We start from the raw sequence: 21477 nt of genomic DNA, 5'->3' as shown, positions 1-21477 counted from the left end.
AATGGAGGAGGAGGAATGGACAGTGGCTGCTAAGAGGTGTAGAGTTTCTTTCGTGGGTGTTGAAAATGTTTGGGAATTAGCGGTGCTGCACAACTCTTTGAAAATATTAAAAATAACTGTACACTTCAAAAGGGTGAATTTTATGTTATGTAAATTCTATCTCAATTTAAAAATTGAAAAAGTATGATTACTTAATCCCACATCCTCAATAGAAATATCTCCTCTCACCCCGATCCAAATAGGGCACTATAAAAAAGGCACAAGTTTCTAAAGGGCAAGGTTTGCTCTTTAGTCCTTGGGCTTCCATCTTCTGGCAAAACCATCTGGGGATCTTCCCAGACCGGGGCAGGAACCCGTGTCCCCTGCATTGGCAGGCGGACTCTCAACCACTGCGTCACCAGGGAAGCCCTGCAGTTTTCTTTTTTTAATTGAAGTATAGTTGCTTTACAATGTTGTGTCAGTTTCTGCTGCACAGCAAAGTGATTCAGTTATACATATTTATACATTCTTTTTTAATATTCTTTTCCATTATGGTTTATCACAGGATACTGAACATAGTTCCCTGTGCTATACAGTAGGACTTTGTTGTTTATCCATTCTATAATAGAATAGTTTGCTTCTGCTAATCCCAAACTCCCAATCCATCCCTCCCCCACCTCCCTCCCCCTTGGCAACCACAAGTCTATTTGCTATGTCTGTGAGTCTATTTCTGTCTCTTAGATAAGTTCATTTGTGTCATATTTTAGACTCCATATAAAAGTAATATCATATGGTATTTGTCTTTCTCTTCCTGGCTTACTTCATTTAGTATGATCATCTCTAAGTTCATCCATGTTGCTGCAAATGGCATTATTTCATTCTTTTTTATGGCTGAGTAGTATTCCATTATATATATATATATATATATATATATATATATATAATCGAATTTTTATATATATATTTATATATACATATATACACCACATTTTCTTTTTCTTTTTCTTTTTTCTCTCTGAATTCGGTCTTCGTTGCTGTGCGTGGGCTTTCTCTAGTTGTGGCAAGAGTGGGGGCTACTCTTCGTTGTGGTGCGTGGGCTTCTCATTTGCGGTGGCTTCTCTTGTTGCGGAGCACGGGCTCTAGGCGCGCGGGCTTCAGTAGCTATGGCACGCGGGCTCAGTAGTTGCAGCATGTGGGCCCTAAAGTGCAGACTCAGTAGTTGTGGTGCACAGGCTTAGTTGCTCCGCAGCATGTGGGATCTTCCCACACCAGGGATCGAGCCCGTGTCCCCTGCATTGGCAGGGGGAGTCTTAACCACTGTGCCACCAGGGAAGTCCCTCTACCACATTTTCTTTATCCATTCATCTGCTGATGGACATTTAGGTTGTTTCCAAAGGTAATCTTTAAATGTTTTTTCTGATTCTAAAACCAGAAGTCACTCAAGCCCAAAGTGAGGTACACTCCTATTAAAGGATCAGCTGAGCTTATATCATAATTCTTTCTGAAACCATACCTTAGCCTGTAGCCGGCTTCCAATGGTGGACCTCAAGTGATACATGGAAACAACCACATCTCCTTGCACAGTGATGCTCAAGGGAATGAAGATTTTTCCATCTTGGACACGGTACTCTCTTTAAACAGAGACAAAAGCATACACTGAGAGAGAGTCTAATCTGGAACAATAACACAGGTATACAGGCAGTCTTCTGTGGCTCTGGCCAAGGCACCTGTTGGCCCAGGCCTGAACCCAGGAACCATTTCTTATCTTAAGCAAAGTCAGGAGCACAGCAAGTGCCAACTGGATGCAAACTGGTTCTGCCACAGGATGCCACTGGTCTTATGCCAGGTCCTCTCTCTCGAACCCATCCTGATTTCTAGATAAATCAATTGCCCATTAGCAGAAAACGTTTTCCCCAAATACATGTAGCCCTGATGTATTTACCTTGCCCTAACTGTAAATTTATGATAAAAACAGAGAGAGAACAAAGAAGTCTAACTGAGATCAATATAGAAACAGCAATGAGATGCTCTGTGAGTATCTCATATACCAATTTTGAAATTCAATCTATTTCCAATCAATTTCATTTTCTGTTATCATCTAGTCCCTTCTTCCATATCTCCCACCACCTCCCACTGGTACTTGCTCTTTATTATAGATTCTATAACTTTTTAATTATATGAGCATCTACCTAGTTGCTCACCTAGAAACCTCATTCGTTCCTGATTCTTCCATTATCATCACCAATTCTTATCAAGGTCATCTCCTTCTTAAGTGTCCAGGTCTTCTGCCCTACACCACTGTCTGAACCCTTATTATAGCTCATGTTAGTCCCTTAGTTTGTATCACCATTTGAAGGGGGGCTACGGCATCCCTTGATTTAATTGTGCTTTTCTATGATTACCACCTATATTGAACACTTTTTTAAAATATCAGGCATTTCATAATGTAGTCCTCAAAGGAGGAATAGGATCCAACTTACACAGGAATGGAGCAGTTCACAAGAAGAAATGAAGAAAAGTATCATGACTTACTTCATTCGTTCAAAATCTGCACAAGTTGTATATATTTTGGTTTCTCCAATCAGTACATCACAGTAAGGGCGACATCCATTTCTCTGCTTGTTGAAAAAAGGAACTGGACTGACAGTGATCGACTTAATAGTGAGAGGCTTGAAGTGAGGGCGGTAGGGTTTGTCTGCTAGGAGGTCACACATGTAGCCCAGGTACCTAAAACACAAGACAGACATTCTGTTTGTGCGACCACAGCAGAAGAAATAAGCAGTCGGTTTGCTAGAACGTTTGCTCTCATAAATTATTAACCTACAATAAAAACTTACTGTGTTAATTCTTTAAACATTAACTGGCAAGAGAGAATGCTGCCATAACTTAGGAAAGCTTTTATCTAGTGACACTGCTGTACTTCCCCCTGAAGAGCTGACAAAGGGGTATTTATTAAATGAAAAAGCTTATGGGCATTTTACACTAGCTCAATATTTGATCTAGCAGATTAAATTTATCAGTTAAGGGCTAGCTTTAGAAAAAATATCAGAATTTATCATCAGACGCAGTTTTAACCCAAGAGGAAGTAAGGAGATGCAGTTTAAATAAGAGAAAGAAGAAACTGTGCCCAAAGAGAGAAGACAATACATCGATTATATAAAAAGGTTTTTCCCCTTTTTTTGGGACATGATACAAATTAGACCCTGTCTGCGCCAACGCTGCATCTAGCTGACTTTACCTCCTGTGGGATGGCGAAAGTCCGATTCCTGGTCGCTTTGCGTAGAGTAATCGAACAGCTGGGCCAGGAGTAGAGTAGAGATTACAGAAAATGAACATAGCACCAACCAGAATTGATGATGCTGCCCGTCCATCCTATCAAAGAAAACGTATAAACTTGTCATAAACATGGGTCGGTCAGGCACTCAACATGGAGAGTGGCTGGTACTTGCAATTAAAAGAAAGAGGTGAAGGGTGGGGAGTCTGGGCGTGGCGTGTGGAGGACAGAAATCTTAACTACATGTGCCTGTCAGTTCAAAACTGTTCACCTGAAAACCCAAATCTATCCCAGCTACTTAAATCACAAAGCAGCAAGGAAAGACGGATTCTCAGGATACAACTGACTCTCTGCTAACCTAAGAAACCCAGCAATATAAATTAGATTTGTACATATTTACTGAAAAATAATCTAGTTTTCAAAGTAACTTTGGACTTGTAGGATCAGAATAGTTGAGGTCTCTCAGTTTAGGGTGAAGGTAAAAAGTTCTCAGGTTAGGCAAATACTGCTTTTTGGAATATGCGATGTGTGTATTTTACCCAGAGTTATGTTCCTAGATGGATATAAAATAAAGAAGCTTCACCTGGTTCAACCGCACTCAGTAAAGGAATGCAAGCGATGACATTCCTGACAGATGGTGAGCAGCTTCTTCTAGAATACTTTAAGTGACAAGGAGCATCCTGCTTCTGGACGGACTTCACAAAGTTCTTCCTTATACCTGAACATGCTGAGTTGCAGTCTATTCCACTCAACGATCCTCATTCTTCCTTCTCTCTGGACAAAGTGTAAACCTACTCCTTTCTCCCTGGGACAACCCTTCACATATCTGAAATACTCTCCCTTTCCATCAACTTTTCTATTTTCCAGGTTGAAAACATACCCAATCTGTGATAATTTTATGTCACAACTTGATTGGACTAAGAGATGCCCAAAGAGCTGTAAAACATTATTTCTGGGTGTGTCTGCGAGGGCGTTTCTGGAAGAGATCAGCATTTGAATCAGTAGACTGAGTGGAGACTCGCCCTCACCAAAGTGGGCTGGCATCATCCAACCTGCTGAGGGTCCAAATAGAACAAAAAGGCAAAGGAAGGGAGAATTCTCTTTGTCTTCTTGAGCTGGGACCCCCATCTTCTCCCTGTTCTTGGACATCGGAGCTCTTGGCTTTCAGACCTACACCAGCGGCTCCCTTGGTTCTCAGGGCTTCGAACATGGACTAAATGTTACCACTGGCTTTCCTGGTTCTCCATCTTGCAGGAGGCAGATTGTGGGACTTCTAGGCCTCCAGAATCACTTGAGCCAATTCCTATAATAAACCTCCTCTTACCTATGTATCTCTACACATATCCTGTCAGTTCTGTTTCTCTGGAGAACCCTGACTACTACACAATCCCTTCAATTCTTCCTCATTTGATGTTCCATTTTAAGAGACATCATCATTCAGTGGACTTCCTCTTAACAGACTCCAGTTTTAAAACAACAGCCTTAAATGTGCTGCCCAGATGTGAAATGCGAGATATAAGATGTGCTCTGACCAAACTAGAGAGGAAATATCATCTTCCTTAGTGTGGTAAGAACCCTCTGCTTTTATTAACATAACCCCAGGCTAAACTAGTTTAAATGTAAGCTAAATCACACCATGAGCTCTTATTGATCTTTCTATTCACTAAAACTGTTAGTTCTTTTTCAAATGATGTGTTAATGGACAAACACACTTAATCTTTTAGAACCAGAATTCAGGACTTTACATTTACCCTGTGTTTAATTTCACACTGGTAGTTTCTATGAAATGACCCATCTGAGAAAACTGAGAAGCTTGCCTCCACATTTTCAAAGCTGTAATAAAAGGGCAACCAAATGCAACCTTTTCCTGGGAGGATGCTGATCCATTAGTCACCTATCTTTGGAAGCAATATTCAGCCAATAGTTGTCTAAATGTCTAAAAATTTAGCCCCAATTTCTCCATCTTGAATATAAGAAATGGGGAAATATCTCGCAGGACTCCAATAAACTATCTCTACTAATCTATTCGTCTTGTTCCGAAAGTCCAGTTGGTTTGATATGTGTGTTCATAATGAATCGATGTGGACTCCTTTTTTCTAAGAGTTTCAAATCATCTGTGCACAAACTGTGTTCGAATTTCACCTTGAATTGCCATCAGGCTCATCAGCCTGTAACTTTCCAGGATCAACCTCCTCCATCTTTTGGAAAAAAAATCTCCTCTCCTTTCTTCACTGGCACTCTTCTTCCTGTTTCCTCAATACTGCATAAGGAACCCATAATTGCTTTTCCAAGTGCTTTTAGCATTCTGTCACATAATTTAAGTCTAGAGAGTGGATTATTTTTAAGTATTGTGACGCTCTTTTACTATCTCCCTACCTCTCAGCTTTGTCTTAATTATCAGTGTTACTCCCTTTCTAGCTTGACATCTGTTCCCCCATGAAGGAACAGAATAAAGGACTTAAGATTATACCGTGTGCCTCCAGCATTTGTTGTTGTCCTTATTCCAAGGACAGTTTTCTTTAAAAAGACATTTTTCTCAATCTTAATTCTTTTTAGAATTTAGTCTTCCTGACACTCTTTTAACAGGTTCATGGCTCTTAGATATGTGTTCCCTCCTTTTATCAGCCATGCAGGTCTTTTTTAAAGTTTTCTTAGTTTTTTTAATTAAAAGATGAATATATGATTATTTTTAATAAAACAGCAGTATATATAGGATAAAAATAAATGCTCCCACCTCCAGCTGCAATTCCACTTCCAAAGACTTGGTGCAGACTTCCAACTCATGCATGTCCTTTTTCAGTAAGCCTAGAGAGCAGGCTATAGGGTCTTCACTCTTTGTATGTCTCTTCTTTTTTCTTCTTCATTGGGTTTTTATTTGTTATGATTGTATCATTAGAACTGGGAGCCTCTGGTCTCTCTCGAGCCATCTTCTCTTACAAAGCTGCCAGACCTAGGCTCGCTGAACTTTTAGAAAGTTCTCGAGTGAAGAAAAAAATCACCAAAGTACCTAAAGGCTGCTTAGTCTCTAAAAATAATCTGTCCTTTATACAACCTGTTCTGTCTCTGAAAGGAAAACCCTTTGGCCTTTCACATTAAACTCCTATGAAGCACCAAGTGTTCTTCTTTTATTACCAAGAATTTGGGGTTGTGAGATGGAAAGAAGAAAAAATCTCAGCTTTCATCCCTCTTTTAGCCAACTAGCTCTCAAGAAAGAGGGAGAAAATCATCAACTAAGATTATAGCAAAAAATACACCTTGAAGTTTACAGAAGCAATGAATAGTTCTAGTATTTATGCTCAGATTTCATTTGTGTGTTCATTTCTTTATATATCCAATCGCTTATTCAAATCTTTCATACCTTGTGACTTTCTGTTTGAATAGAAAAAAAAAAATCCCACAAGGACTCAGAGGCAAAAAATATACAAATCAATTTTCACTGCAAAGTAAAGGAGCTGTTACAGTGGAGGATTCCTGGACTGAATGTCAATATTATGAGATAGAGTGAGTGTGTTTTGTGTTTGGTAATTGCAATCATTGTTGCTTTTGTTGTGGTCATCCATTTACAATGCTTGGTGTCAGTTTATTTATCTCTTGTAAAAATAAAATACAGTGTTAAAAAAAAATATTTCATACCTGGGATTCCAAAGTAAAAAAGGCACAGTTCTTGCCCACAGGATGCTAACAGTCTAGTGGGGAAACAGGCAGGCCACCAGAGTATGATGATGCAGTATATTAAATGCTTAAATCCAAAGACATTTAGATATATAGGTTGAATGTCCATATTGTCAAAAAAGATTTTACCTAAAGTTGAGTTTTAAACAATAGGCAAGAGCCCTCCAGAGGAAGGGTTGGGGAAAGGGATTCTAGGAAGTCAGTGGTCAGAAAAATCCTCAGTTCCACTGGGAATTGCTATAAAATACAGTCAATCTATGTGACTACTTATAAGGGCATAGATGTCTTTTTATTTCATTTTTATTCAAACATAAAGGTAAGAAAAGAATATTCCAGTGTGCTTATGTCAATTCTATTCATCCAAAACTCAATGGCATTTTTGCCTATGCACACACAGCTCTTGTTTCTATCTCTTCTATAATAGTTAGCACATTCCAGAGGCCCTGTATCATGTGGGTTGTATACATATCTGCCTCTCCCACTGGTATTCGAGCTTTAGGGCAAGAATAATAAGTTTTCCCCTCATTTTATATCCTTCACATCACCTAATTCCTAAGTGGGTTCTTAAGAAATGCTTATTCAACTTAAGCACTACCTGGTTCACCAGTCTGTGTAAGGCCATTTGTATTTGACCAAACCAAACCAGCATGAATGATAGCCACAACAGCAACAAGAAAAGGTTACTCACCAAGCAATGGACAACACAGACGTTTTTGGGATTCTGTAGTAGCCAGTTATACATATTCCGACACACAGCAAAGAGGTTGTGCAGACTGGGGGCCTGCCTGATGGGCCAACTGCATTCTGAGACCTAAAGGAACACAGCGGAAGGAAATGAATTCGCCAAGCGACTTCCTCTCCATGGGCAGGTAGCACACCAAACAACTTCTGGAAGTGACACTACATTCTCTTTTAATACAGCAGAAAGAGTTGGGAACAGGGTCCAAACACAGAAAGAAGAGTTTAATCCTGCAATTTTTTTAATACAAAAATTCTGTTTCGGTAAACATATTTTGAAATATTGGGTTGGCCAAAAAGTTCCTTCGAGTTTTTGTAAGCGCTTACGGAAAAACCCGAACGAACTTTTTGGCCAATCCAAAACATTTAAAATTAAACTAGATGATTTAACATACATATTTGGATTTTTAAAGGTTCCAGTATTTGGATTTCAAAGGTTCAATGTTCCACTGCATTTAATTTCTATTTAGTATAAAATGTTTTGACCTGCCAACTAGATGCTTAATTATAGGATTACATTATAAATCCTGCACTATCCCTAATTTTATCCAAGATGATAAAAGTGAAAACACGAAAAAGTGCTGCTGGATAAGCTAAAGATAGGCTTTTTCAAGGGTCTTATTTCTTCCTCTTTTAATGAGGGAACCTACAACTCCATGGGGGCAACCTCTAGCATTTTCATTCATCTAACACACATGTTCATTTTAACACATTATAGGATATCAGCTATGTTCCTAGAATTCTGCTTGGCTCTGATCTCGACAACAGTCATATAAGACAGGTACTAATATGGTCTCTATTTTGCAGATAAGAAAACTGACTCTCAGAGGTTGTCTTGTCTAACGTCACACTGCTGGTCAGTACCAGCATTGCAACCCAGGTCTTCTGAGTATAAGTCACTTTGCTGCAACAGTATACTGGTTGAGATTATCATTTGCCTCAAAATTCTAGGCATGAGCCTCAATCGATTAGGTATTTATTAATTTAACAGCAAGGAAAAACTTAGGCAAACTTCATGACCTCTCTAAGCCTTTCTCCATAAAATGTCATGAATGATACCTACCTACCTGCCTCATAGGGTTGTGGCTACTACATGAGAATGTATTTCAAGGGCTTAGCTCAGTATCTGACATACACAAAGTGATCAATTAATACTGGCTATCATTATTATTATTATTTTATCAGGTAACTGTCAGTGCAAAGCCCTAAGGTCAGATAGAGCTAGCTATGTTTGGAAAAAATGAATGAAACCCTATATGGCAAAATCATAGACTGAAGGGTCAGATCATACCAGGCCTTGTTAAGAACTGAGAGAAGTATTTAAGAAGGAGAGTGACTCTCACATTTTCCAAAGACCTCTCAAGGTCCAGTATGGAGAACAGATATAGATGACACAAGACAAAAGTCAGAGAGTACAGTCAGGTGGCTATATTAGGAATTTAAGTAAGAAATGATGGTGGCTTAGGCTGGATGAGTGGCAGTGGGACACACAAAGACTTGAGGGATTCAAAAAATAGAGAGGAAGTGGAATGCCTGTACAAGACTCAGGAACTGATCACAGGGTGGCAGTGCATGAGTATGGAGGGGTATGTGGAGGGGGAGCAATCGAGGATGACTGCTAGGTTTCCAGCCTGAATGGCTGGATAAAAGGATAAAAGGATGGCAGGTGCCACTGGCTGATACAGGGAATTCTGGAGAAAACAACAGGTTTTATACAGATGGTATCATCAGAAAGTGTCTGCAACACTAACACCACTGGTCTCAGAAAACCCAAACGTCCCAAATTCTTTACATTTAAGAGTGGGGAGAGAGAGGCAGGAATAATCTGTTTGGTTCATGCTTTTCTAGTAACTAGATAATAACTAGTCAAAATATAAGTGGGAAATTATCTGTGGTCTCTAGAGCTGACACCTGAAAGCAAACACACGGAGTTTCTCTCTCTCTCTGTGGCTGCCAAAAAACCCATTCTTTTTGGTTAATTTGTAACTTTTTTCCTACAAAATGATTGTGGGTAGCGTCAGGGGACCTTCCAGGTTATTAATTTTCCTAGACCTTTGAGAATGACAGGTATAGTTTATTAAACAAAGTAGAGGAAATGCCTAACAAAGCTACCAAACAATCCAGGGTGACCCAGTATTGGGCCTCTGTTGATTTAAACTCCATAACAGCTTGCCCCTTTCACCCAACATGATTTGGGTCTATTTCTGGCCGATTCTTTATCCTCAGATAGATTCCCCATTGACAAGTTCTCAAGGAATGGAAATAATGTATTGATTAAAACCAGAATAACTGGGAAGAAAAATTTTGCCATCAGAGGAATTGCAAAATATACTTTTATACAAGCTGCTTCCTGCCTGTGATGTTTTTCTTTCCCTTGGTAAATTTCTATTCATACTCCAAAGCCGAAGTTCAAGTGTTCTCTTGTCTCCCACAGTTTCTCTAACACCCACAGGCAGAAGTGCTTAGTCATCTCAGTCATCTTTGTCCATTTTCACCTGTTATAGCTTTCACCAGTAGAGCAAAATGGTGAAGCCACAGTTGGGTTTTCACCTTAGCTTTACCACTTACTACCTGATTCACCTTAGACAAGTTGCTAACCTCTCCAAGCCTCAGTTCTCTTGTGTGTAAAATAAAAATGGTGGTAAGAATTAAGGAGCACAATGTAAACGCAGTAAGTGCCAGCTTATTGTATTCAAATTAACTGTTTATGTCTGTCTCCCCCTCTAGACACTAAGCTCCATGAGAAGAGAGACCATTTTTCATTTTTGTAACCCAAGTCCAGAGTCCACGTGCTAGTCCAATGGCAGGCACTCAGTAGGTATTTGCTGAGTGAATCAATGAGTGAAAGAACGAAGAATGAACCCTATTTGGCAATCCCTTTTTTTTTTTTTTTTTGTGGTACGCGGGCCTCTCACTGTTGTGGCCTCTCCCGTTGCGGAGCACAGGCTCCGGACGTGCAGGCTCAGCGGCCATGGCTCACGGGCCCAGGCGCTCCGCGGCACGTGGGATCTTCCCAGACCAAGGCACGAACCCGCGTCCCCGGCATCCACAGGCGGACCCCCAACCACTGTGCCACCAGGGAAGCCCGGCAATCTCTTCTTATAATAAGATTTGTCTTTGTCTACATGTGAAGTACCTTGAGGAAGGAACCGATTTTGTTGTTTTTTTAGGTTGCGACCATGTAAAAGTGTAGGAAATTTGTTTTCTCAGGCAGTATCTTTAAACCTTTTAGAAACTGTATGTCACTCCTACAAACACTAAATGTCAATATCTGAGTCTCAGCTAAAAGCTGGCTAAACTGTTCTTAGCACAATAGGCTAATTGTTCAGAATCATTAAACCAATCAAGTAAATAATATTAATTTAAAGTACTGCATAATTACATATTTACTTGATATATAATTATACTCCATTAAGCAAACATACAATTAGAATTTTTTAAAAGCATGTGCTCTGTCTAAAGGGGAAAAACATTTAAGGCATCAACAAAATCAAAAAAATTTTTTAAACGAATTCAACCCCTGCAAGTGATTTCTGTAGCCCTGTGAGGTTCACAGCTTCATGCAATAAGCACAATCCTTGGGCAGGTGACACTTCACGATGCTGCCTCCAGTCTCTCTGAACCCCTCCTGGAGCTGTAGAGCATCAGAAAACGCCATATGGATTACAGGCTGCCATGACACCACCCAGTGGGAAAGGAGGCCAGAACAGCACCAGGGCTGGATGCCATTTGGTTTTCATCTTTCTGTCTCCCCAAGCACGAGATAAGAAGACAGAAGCATCCCATTTGCTGAGCCTAAGAGCAAAAGGGGCTACGGAGAATCAGACTGAAGAGCCATATCCAGTGTCTTAAGAACCTGACACCATTTTGGGAGGACAGGAGTACTTCAGGCAATAATTTATTTGGCATTTTATTATTGTTAATGGTAATTATAGCTTCCACTTACTGAATGTTTACTCTAAGCCAGACATTGCTATCAAACGTCTTCCTTACAGCAAACCTAAAGAAAAATTTTCTATTTGTGAGATAGGAATCCTTGTTATCTCCATTTTATACGGGAGAAAACCGAGCTTTAGATGAGGTGAAGTAACTTACCCAGGAAGAGGAACAGCTGAGATGCGAATCTAGGATAATTTATAAAATTCAAAATTTGTGCATATTATATGAATTTCACCTCAATAAAAAAATAATAAAAGTTTGTATACTGTCTGATGATTATTAACTAGAATTCCATCTTACATTTGTGAGACAGTTATGGGATCAAGTGGTGGCTATTTTTTTATCAAAGTTACTAAGACATTCAATTCACTGAAGGCTGCAGAAGTAGAATGTGGGGCTTCCTGGTCCTCTGGCTCCCAGGCCAGGGATATTTTTCTGCCCCAGTATTTCCTGTCCTTACACTGATGCACAGTGGCAGAGGACAGATGAATATAATCTATAAAGTCTCTCCGCTATGGCCAACTCCCTTCACCAACCAGCAAACCAGAGCAGAAACAACTGGGAGCTATGGTGACCTCTTTGATGAATTCTGGAAGGAAAAAGGAAAAAAAAAAGGTGACCTTCAAACAATCCTTTAAGAAACCCAAGTTGATCATGTATTTTCCTAAAATTAAGTTCTTTGCAAAGAGGAAGAAATTCTACAAGATTATGCAGTTTAGAAATAGTCGAAATAAAAGAAGATTCTAAAAGAACCAGCTGGGTTTATCTTTTCAGTGCTACTAACTGGGCTCCTTCAGCATACCCCTTCCTGGTGAGACAGAGGAAGGAGGCTCAAAGTGGCACTGGAATAGCATTATCAGAATGTAAGAACTTTAGGGCAGGCTAGACTTGGTGGCCATTCATCTGCTTTTCCATTTATTGCCAACAGCAACACCAAGAAATGTGTAAAGCAGTAGTTCCTGACATTCTAGGGCAGAGCTATAAAACCTTCTGTGCAGAAATGGAACCAGTGCACACACACGTACACACAGAGTAAATGGCTATAGTGTTTACTTGGGGGATGATGAACAAGGTTTGGGTATAGATACTAGTGATGGTTACAGAATATTGTGAGTGAATTTAATGCTGCTGAATTGTACGCTTACAAATGCTTAAAATGGTAGGTTTATGTTATGTGTATTTTACCACAATAAAGAAAAAATAGGAGTGAAAACAGATGGTTAAACTCTCTGAAGCCCATGCATGGATCGAAATATACAGTGGAACCATGTCTTTTAAACTCAGATTCAGAACATCTGGCTTAGATGATGCATCTCATTGGTCTACAGGACTTCACTGTCAACATCAGGATTTTTATTTCCTCAAGGTAGATACTGGCTAAGAAGAGTCAAAACACTGACATTCAATATCTCCTCTGCAGTCCTGAATAGGTATTCTAGCACTCTGAATGAAGGGCTATCTGCCATGTTTTGTTTTGAGTGAAATCCTCTGCTAAAATTGAAACTAAACAGAGTCCTATTTTAACATTCTGTTACATATGCAAATACTAAGGAATTGCTATTTAATTATTTCATATGATTCCTGTCAACCCATGTGGTTTCTAAGCCTAAAAGTGAATCAAAATACAGAGTGATGCCCCTCAAAAAAGTAAAATCTTCCTAGAAACAGCCTGTCTCTGTCACCACCGTCTTTATCTCCAAACACACGTCACATAATAAAAAGGTAAAATGACTGAGTTCAGGGTTCAAGGCATAGAGATATAGACACAGCTGGACTCCTGTGAGTCTATAAATAAAACCAGTCTTGTGTTTGGTCTTTTCCAACAGTGGTATTTATAGAAGGCTTGGCCATCTACATTTATTAAAATTAGAATTAGCTGCAGACCTAGCACTCCACTGGTCTGGAAGGAGGAGAAAATGATTTCAGGCCTCAAGGACTGGAAGATGAGAACCAAGAACACTTTTCTAAGTCATGCAACAGTGGGATGCAAATCAATTTGCGGTGTTAGTGCTGGGAAGAGAAAGGACTAGGAACTTGAAAAGAGATGTAGCCACATCAAAAACAGAGCTAAGGGGCTTCCCTGGTGGCGCAGTGGTTGAGAGTCCGCCTGCTGATGCAGGGGACACGGGTTCGTGCCCCGGTCCGGGAAGATCCCACATGCCGCGGAGCGGCTGCGCCCGTGAGCCATGGCCGCTGAGCCTGCGCGTCCGGAGCCTGTGCTCCGCAACGGGAGAGGCCACAACAGTGAGAGGCCCGTGTACCGCACGCACACACACACACACACACACACACAAAAAACAGAGCTAAGATGAAAATACTAAGGCTGTGGGACTGTCCTAAGATGCAACTGAGGGTTGAGGGAGCTAGGTCAGAGGGTCCTCTTCCAGTCCCCAGAGTTCTGGGACTATCTATAAAGGGCTATAGGTGCAGTGCAATCCTGCATTTTAGGGGAAAGAATTGGAAAAGACTTGTGGTATGTGGAAATCCTCCCCTTAGCGAAATGTGGCAAACAAAGAAGGGGTGGGGGTGTGGCACGCGTGGCCTTTCAGGGAGTGGGAGCAGCTCATGCAAAGAGACTGTGCGTCTCCCCTGGTGGGAGCATGGTTCTCGTACAGCGGAGAACAGTGAAAGATGAGGTAGAGAGGCACAGAGGCCAGATCTTGCGGAGACTGGTAAGACACAGACTACAGTTTGCATGGAGAAGAAATAACCCCACCGCTTTCACCTAGACAAGACTCATGCGTCAAGGTCCAGCTCTCACTACTGTCTCCTTTTACTAAACTCCCTCAGTAGGTACTGTAAATATTATTGTCTTTAGAACGTCCTGACTTCTCTCTCCAACTAGGCTTAAGTGCCTTGAGAATAAGAATCAAACTTTTTTTAGTTAATTAATTAATTAATTTTATTTTTGGCTGCGTTGGGTCTTTGTTGCTGTGCACGGGCTTTCTCTAGTTATGGCGAGCAGGGGCTACTCTTTGTTGCGGTGCGCAGGTTTCTCATTGCGGTGGCTTCTCTTGTTGCAGAGCATAGGCTCTAGGCACGCGGGCTTCAGTAGATGCAGCACACGGGCTTCAGCAGTTGCGGCGTGTGGGCTCAGCAGTTGTGGCACGTGGGCTCTAGGGAGCGCGGGCTTCAGTAGCTGTGGCGCATGGGCTCAGTAGTTGTGGCTTGCGGGCTATAGAGTGCAGCCTCAGTAGTTGCGATGCACGGGCTTAGTTGTTCCAGGACGTGTGGGATCTTCCCACACCAGGGATCAAACCCGTGTCCCCTGCACTGGCAGGTGGATTCTTAACCACTGCGCCACCAAGGAAGTCCCAAGAATCAAATTTTTATTTGATATCTATGTGTTCAACAATTCTTGGCAGGCACATTAAATCTTCTGAGAGACATTTCTTAGCCATGCCAGGCACCGTTCCAGGTAGCAAATAAAATTAACGTGTTCCCTGCTCTTCTAGGGCAAGTGAGAGCAGTCTGGGGCAGATAGTCCATATGCAATTCCTGGTTTCTTTGGTAAGACTGTTAAGTCTGGTCACAAAATACATAGTTACACTAATTGATGCCTTTCTTTAAATATCTTTATAAAAGAGCTTGCTTTTATAAATCATATATACATATAAGAGATACCTTTATATGCATGAATGCTTCTATAATGATATTACATCTTTATTTACTTCCAGAGGGAAAATTTTCAGATTATCACAAATATTTCAAGATTAAATAAAATTTCTATGAAATATTATACAGGATGTTCCATGGTCCTTCAGTTATAGAAATGGTGGCACTATGTGTATCACTGAGTCACTTTGCTGTAGAGCAGAGATTGGCACAGCACTGTAAATCAACTATGCTTCAATAAAAAACAAATCAGAAAAAAGAAAGAAAGAAAGAAAATGATGGCACTGAGTCTCCAAACAAGAAAAATCAATTCAAAATATTTGCATCTGAATTAGAAATAAAATAGCTACCCACATTTTTATTGGATGCTAATTCCCTTGCTCTGAATTAGGTAATAGATGGAATAAGAGGTGGAAGGGCAGTTAACTACAGGGAATATTAAAGAGCTGCATTTGAAATCTCCGTTATAGAATGGGAATTGGGACGAAACCACTTTAGAATGGTTTTATCAGTGCTTCTCAGAGAGTGGCTCACAGGGCAACAGTAGAAGTAGCACCCAGGAGGTTGTTAGCAATGCAGATTCTCACCACACCCCTCTGCTGAACCAGAAGTGCCAGGCCCAGGTGTTTAACAAGCCCTCTAGGACATTCTGATGTACACTAAAGCTTGAGAACCACTGGGTTACCTCTTGCCTATTTTGAAAACACTCTGGGAAAAGAGAATCCTTCACAAAATTCTCCCTTATCTTACTGAATATTAGGGCAGAAAGTGGTCTAAGACAGCATACAGACTCTCTTCTAGTTTTTACTCATCAGGAAACTGACGTCCAGAGATTATTAATGGCAACTAAAATTTGGAGCAAAATGTGTTCTGGCATCAAAGCTGAGATCCTCAATACACAGTACACACAACCAGCTATCATTTTGCATAGTTGAAATCAAGTTTCACTTTAAAGGGTCCAATGTGTAAAACCCCTTTCTATTTATTAATAAATCCAGATGTAGCTGAAGAACCAATCGTATCTAAAGGCTAAGGCAAGATTTTTGAAAATGTTCCTGAGAGAGAAAAAGCCTGATTTGAGTGAGTAAATCAAGAATTCAGTGGCCAGAAATATCAGGCTTAACATCAGATTCAAACCAAAGCCAGCTCTCACAGCTCCTTAACTAGACTGAAACTAGAACTTTCTCTGCCTAGTTCTAAAAGCTCCTTGAGAGGATAATCCAGGTTTCCAGGTAATACTGTCAGCCCTGAGTAATGGCTAAGACACATGCCTGTAGTCTTGGGCAAGTTACCTTACCTCTCTGTGCCTCAGTTTCTCCATCTACTTCAGAGGACCGCTGAGAGAATTAATGAGATATTGCATGTAAAGTTCCTGGAACACTGTAAATGCTCTAAAAATGTTGCTGCTGCTCTCACTGCTCTAAATATTAGCAATAGTATCACCAAACCTACAGTGTGGACTGTTTATGTGCTACACCTCACTTATGAAACACATACCTTTACCAAATGTCAGAAAGCTATTTCCATTAATACTGGTGTGTCTCTACTGGTTTAGCCACACTGCCTCATCGTGATGCCAAAGCAGCAATAAGGAAGGGTGAAAGGCATCATTAGTGCTCCAGCATAAGGGTCTCCAACTGCCCTATGTAGCAGCCGATCTCCACTGAACCGCACAGCAATGTGCCCTAACAACTGAGCAACCAGCCACAGCTGATTTGAGGCCCTCAATTAGATGGTATCTTATTGACAGAGAAACTTTCCTACAAATATCCTCACCCGAGGAAAAGCCTCAGAATATCTCATAACAGCCTAATAAAAATTTTGTGGATAGAGAAGTGTCCAGAGTACATAGTTTTTCAGCTCCATGTGCCTAAAGGCAAAGGCTTTGAGGATAGCTCTTAAGGGGGAAAATATCCTCTTATATCTTCAACCTTGTGATCAGAGCTAAAATTCCTTACCCTGCTATGAAACTTGGCAGTTCGATAAGACTTGGGCGACAGATTGTACACCGTGTAGTGGTCAAGATGTCTGGAATCCAAAAAGCTTCGAATGTCATCAACCTGATTTCTGAATCCTATGTCAACACTGTCCAGAGGAAAGGACATCACTGGAGGAAGGGTCACACAGAAAAAAAATTGGTTAAACAGGTCCGCTGTCGCGATGGGCAGCCATTGAAAGCTGAGCTATTGGGCAGTTAATAAACATGAGAAACTTACCAATAATTCTGGAGGTAACATAAGTGAAGTCTAAATCTCCCTTCGTGTAGCTAAAAGCAAGACAGGAAAGGGCACTCATTTAAATGATCCAAATGTCCCACGATTTCTCTCTCTCAATCACTCGCACATCATGACCTGGGACATTTCCATCCAGTAGCTATATTCTGACTTCCCTTCAGGCCTTCCCCCTAACAAGTAAGCACTGTTGACAGAAGACAGCCCACACCCTCAGGAGCACACACCTAGCACTCCCAACAGGGCATGCAGCTAGGGGGTAGGGGAGGAAGTGATGGAGAAAGAACAAAGGACCCTTTTTTTTTTGCCTACCAGGCGCTAGTTGGGGACTGAAAGTAAAGGATACAATTACTGTTGAAAAAAATTAAAATGTTGATTAATATGTTGGACTTCACATTTGAATTTCTGATTTAAAACCACATATTTTAACTTAAAGTGACCCTACAACTTTCTAATTCCTAAGAATAAGAAAAGAATTCATATGGCCTGCTTGTAAAAGTTTCACACAGTAGAAGGGTAGAAACTCCTCCCAGTAAATAAGTTTTAAAGGGCTATTAAGATACGAAAACAAAATTCTGTTTTGATTACAATCCATAAGTATTGCTTATTTGGATTGCATGTGCATTACTGTCTCATTTAATTCTCAAACCACCTAAAGACATAAATCTTACCAGGGTATCAAAGCAAAGCTCACAGAGGTTAATTAATTTGCCTTAGGTTAACAAGGGGAGATACTGCATTAGAATTCAGGATGCTGGTTTCGAAAGCCAGGGATGGCAACCACTATCCTCTAACGTACCAAGGGGCCGAGTCCTCCCAGCCTATGCCTGTAGCTTCTGAAGGACTCAACTTTGCGGCTTCAATGGCATTCCTAGTCAATCAGATCCCATGCAGTTGCATCACAAAATTGATAGTCTTTGAGCCAGACAAGCAGTTGGCAGGTAATCAGATCCTTGGGGGGCACAGAGTCCATTAACTTAATGGGGAAGGACACACATACCTGGTAACAGATTGTATAACTCTGGAAGACGTGTCTTTGAGGGTGTCTTTCAAGTTGTCCTTTAGGTTACTGAAGAGTCTCCCTGCACCTCCTTTCACCATGTCAAAGAGACCTCCCCCATAGCTGGGCTCCATGTCTGGAGACGAGGCACCTGCCAGTGAAAATCAGAAAAAGAGGTAATAGCACAGACGACACAGGAAACCAATCCATCTTTGTTCCTGAAACATACGCAGACCGTCTTCGGGAGTCTGGGACAGATATTCCTGCAAGTTATGTCATGCTTCCAGAACTTACTGACTCTGGGTTACAGACAGCAGTCTGCTGGACCCCAGACGAGACCAAGGAAAGCCCCTCACCAAGTTCTAGAACAGAAACCTCCAGAGCTGCATATCCAATACTGTAACCACATGTGCCAACTGAGCGCTGGCAATGTGGTTAGTCTGAATTGAGACGGTGCTGTGAGTATCGAAGTGTCAAAGTGCAAAAGATGTAAAATATCTCATACTTTTTTTTATAATGATTACATTTAAAATGATAATATTTTGGATATATGGAATTAAATAGATTATACTATTAAATTAATTTCACATGGAGACTAGAAAATTTTAAATTATATATGTGGCCTGCATTATACTCCTTTCAGGCAGTGCTGAGGAAGAGCAGCAGTCAGCTGAGAAGTGAGTCCAGGGGCCTCCTCTGGCCTTCGATGGAGTTAATTGTGTTAGAAGACTCCTTCTATGGCTATCTCGCAAAGTAATAGTTCACTTCCATCCTGGGAAAGTATTTTCTGAAGGGCCCTTATAACAGCTTTTAAGCTTGAGTACGCACAGTGGTCACTGGTGTTATTTGTCAAGTATGTCAGGTTCTCCTCCCTGACAGTTTCATAAAATTGTACTTTCTGGCTCTTTGTGACTGGCTCTAGTCCAGAGCCTCTCAACCTTGGCACTATTGACCTTGGGGCCGAATACTTCTTTGCTATATGTGTGTTGTGGTGGCTGGCAGGGGGAGGGGTGGATTGTCCTGTGCATTGTAGGGCGTTTAGCAGCATCTCTGACCTCTGGTGACTAGGTAGCATCCCCCCCCTTCTCCAGCTATGACAGCCAAAATGTCCCTAGACGTTGGCAAAATTAGTCCTGTTTGAAAACCAGCACTCTCGTTTATAATGTGAGTGGAAATGTTGTGTGTCTCTCTCAGTCTGGAGCATTTAACTGTTAGGGTGAGATTATCCATAGTTCTCATTATCCATGAGAACTATTATCCATAGTTCTCATTCCCATATATTCTCTCTCTCTCTCTCTCTCTCTCCATAGCAACCCACAAAGTCTGAGATTGTGGCTACTCTGTCCAGGACTCCTGGCTCCCAGAGTAACGAGCTTATGGCAGAGCTCTCAGCAGACCCTTGATGAATATGTACCATGAATGAGGAATAACCCTTTATTATTAGAAGCTACCCCATTCCCATTTTAGGACTGTTCATTAACATAACTTAGCTTACAAAGATTGATACAGGAAGGAAGTAGGAATCTGTGTAGAGGAAGCTAATGTAAACAACAGGCAGGTAGGCTGTACAGACCAGCAGTCAAGAGCGTGAGTCACTCTTACCTGGGTTCTGGCAGGAAGAAAGATTCCTGACTGTACAACAGGGATTAAAAATAGTGCCTACTTCATAGGGAAACATAAAATGAGTGTACCTTAAGCATAGTACCTACCACATTTAGGGGTTAACAGATTGCAGCTATACTATTATTATGCCACACCCTGAAATTCCTACGTTGATGATATTTTTTAATCTTTGTTCACTTATCAACTCTTTGATGACAAAGGGCAAGAATGACATCTCTTCTTTTTAGAAAATTGCAGTATTTGTTCTATACTTCAAAATATGTTAGGAGGATAGATCCCTGGATCTCAGGTACAGCAGAACACAGGAACTTATTTAGCTTACAAGAGCAAACCTCTGTAACTTTGACTCTGTTGCTGAATAAGCTTCCTTCCGTGCTTTCCTCAGGACAAGGGGGGTGCATATCTATGTTCCAACCAGATCAGTTATTTTAAGTGACAGGTAGATGCATGCATGTGGACAATGGTTAAATGTGCTTGTGGAAAGTCTGGAGAGAAAATTTTAAAACAAACAAACTAATGAAGATGGATCTCACATTAAGTGTTCTTACAAAACAAAACCAGAAAAAAAAAAAAACGAAAAAGCAAGCCACACAAAGGAACACAAGAAACTTTTTGGACGTTGTGGTGATAGTATGATGAGTATATGCATATGTCTAAATGCATCAAGATGTATATATTAAATGTGTGTGATTTTTGTATACCAGTTATGCCTCAATAAAGCTAAAAAATTAATTGCAGAAAAAGGAAAGTTGGAGGAGGAATTTGTAGATTAAAATGTCTTAAAAGATAAATCAATAAAGTATAATGCATGGAACTTAATCCAAAGAAATTATAAAAAGTTAATGACATTTATGGGCAATTGGAATTGGAACAATTAACTGAGTATTTGATGTTAAGGATTTATTGTTAATTTTAGGTGTACTAATTATACTGTAGTTACGTTACATATAGTCTTTATCTTTTAGAATACTGAAACATTTATTATACATTTTTAAAAACTGCAATGTTTAACATTTAAAAAAATAAACGGAGAATAATAAAAAATACTCATGTAATTAGAACCTGAATTGCTAACGCTTATATAGCACTTACTATTTGCTAGGTATTATTCTAAACATTTTACCTACGCTCATTCATTTCACCCTCACAGCATACCTATGAGGTAGATAATATTATTTTCCCATTTTATACATCAAAAAACTGAGGCACAGAGGTTAAGCAACTTGTCTAAGGGTATACAGCTGGTAAGTCAAGGGCAGAGTTGGGATCTGGGCCCTACGCAAACTTTACAACCATATCTTTCTTCTCGTATCTTGAATTTAATAGTTATCATTCCAAATAATTTCTTTAAACTTTTATTTCATATGTAGGTATCCATAGGCAATACATTAATATTGTTTTTCACA

The 21477-nt window shown here is 40.4% G+C and overlaps 1 protein-coding gene across 4 annotated transcripts in view; it reads right to left on the bottom strand.

Annotated features, from left to right (window-relative positions):
- The window catches only part of DNAJC6 (DnaJ heat shock protein family (Hsp40) member C6), a 162857-nt gene that overhangs the window by 38381 nt on the left and 102999 nt on the right, over nucleotides 1-21477 (bottom strand). For all 4 annotated transcript variants that reach the window (XM_067726445.1, XM_067726444.1, XM_067726447.1 and 1 more), the window contains 7 exons: nucleotides 18449-18599; nucleotides 17434-17483; nucleotides 17176-17324; nucleotides 7614-7736; nucleotides 3218-3351; nucleotides 2512-2706; nucleotides 1493-1610 (listed from right to left, as the gene is read on the bottom strand). In XM_067726445.1, the coding sequence (XP_067582546.1) occupies nucleotides 1493-1610; nucleotides 2512-2706; nucleotides 3218-3351; nucleotides 7614-7736; nucleotides 17176-17324; nucleotides 17434-17483; nucleotides 18449-18599 (920 nt within the window). The remainder of the gene's footprint in view (nucleotides 1-1492; nucleotides 1611-2511; nucleotides 2707-3217; nucleotides 3352-7613; nucleotides 7737-17175; nucleotides 17325-17433; nucleotides 17484-18448; nucleotides 18600-21477) is intronic.

The sequence above is a fragment of the Pseudorca crassidens genome, chromosome 2 (genome assembly GCF_039906515.1).
Source record: "Pseudorca crassidens isolate mPseCra1 chromosome 2, mPseCra1.hap1, whole genome shotgun sequence".
Classification (NCBI taxonomy): Eukaryota; Metazoa; Chordata; class Mammalia; order Artiodactyla; family Delphinidae; genus Pseudorca; species Pseudorca crassidens.
The sequence above is the reverse complement of the archived record's forward strand: the minus strand, read 5'-3'. Positions and strand labels throughout refer to the sequence as shown.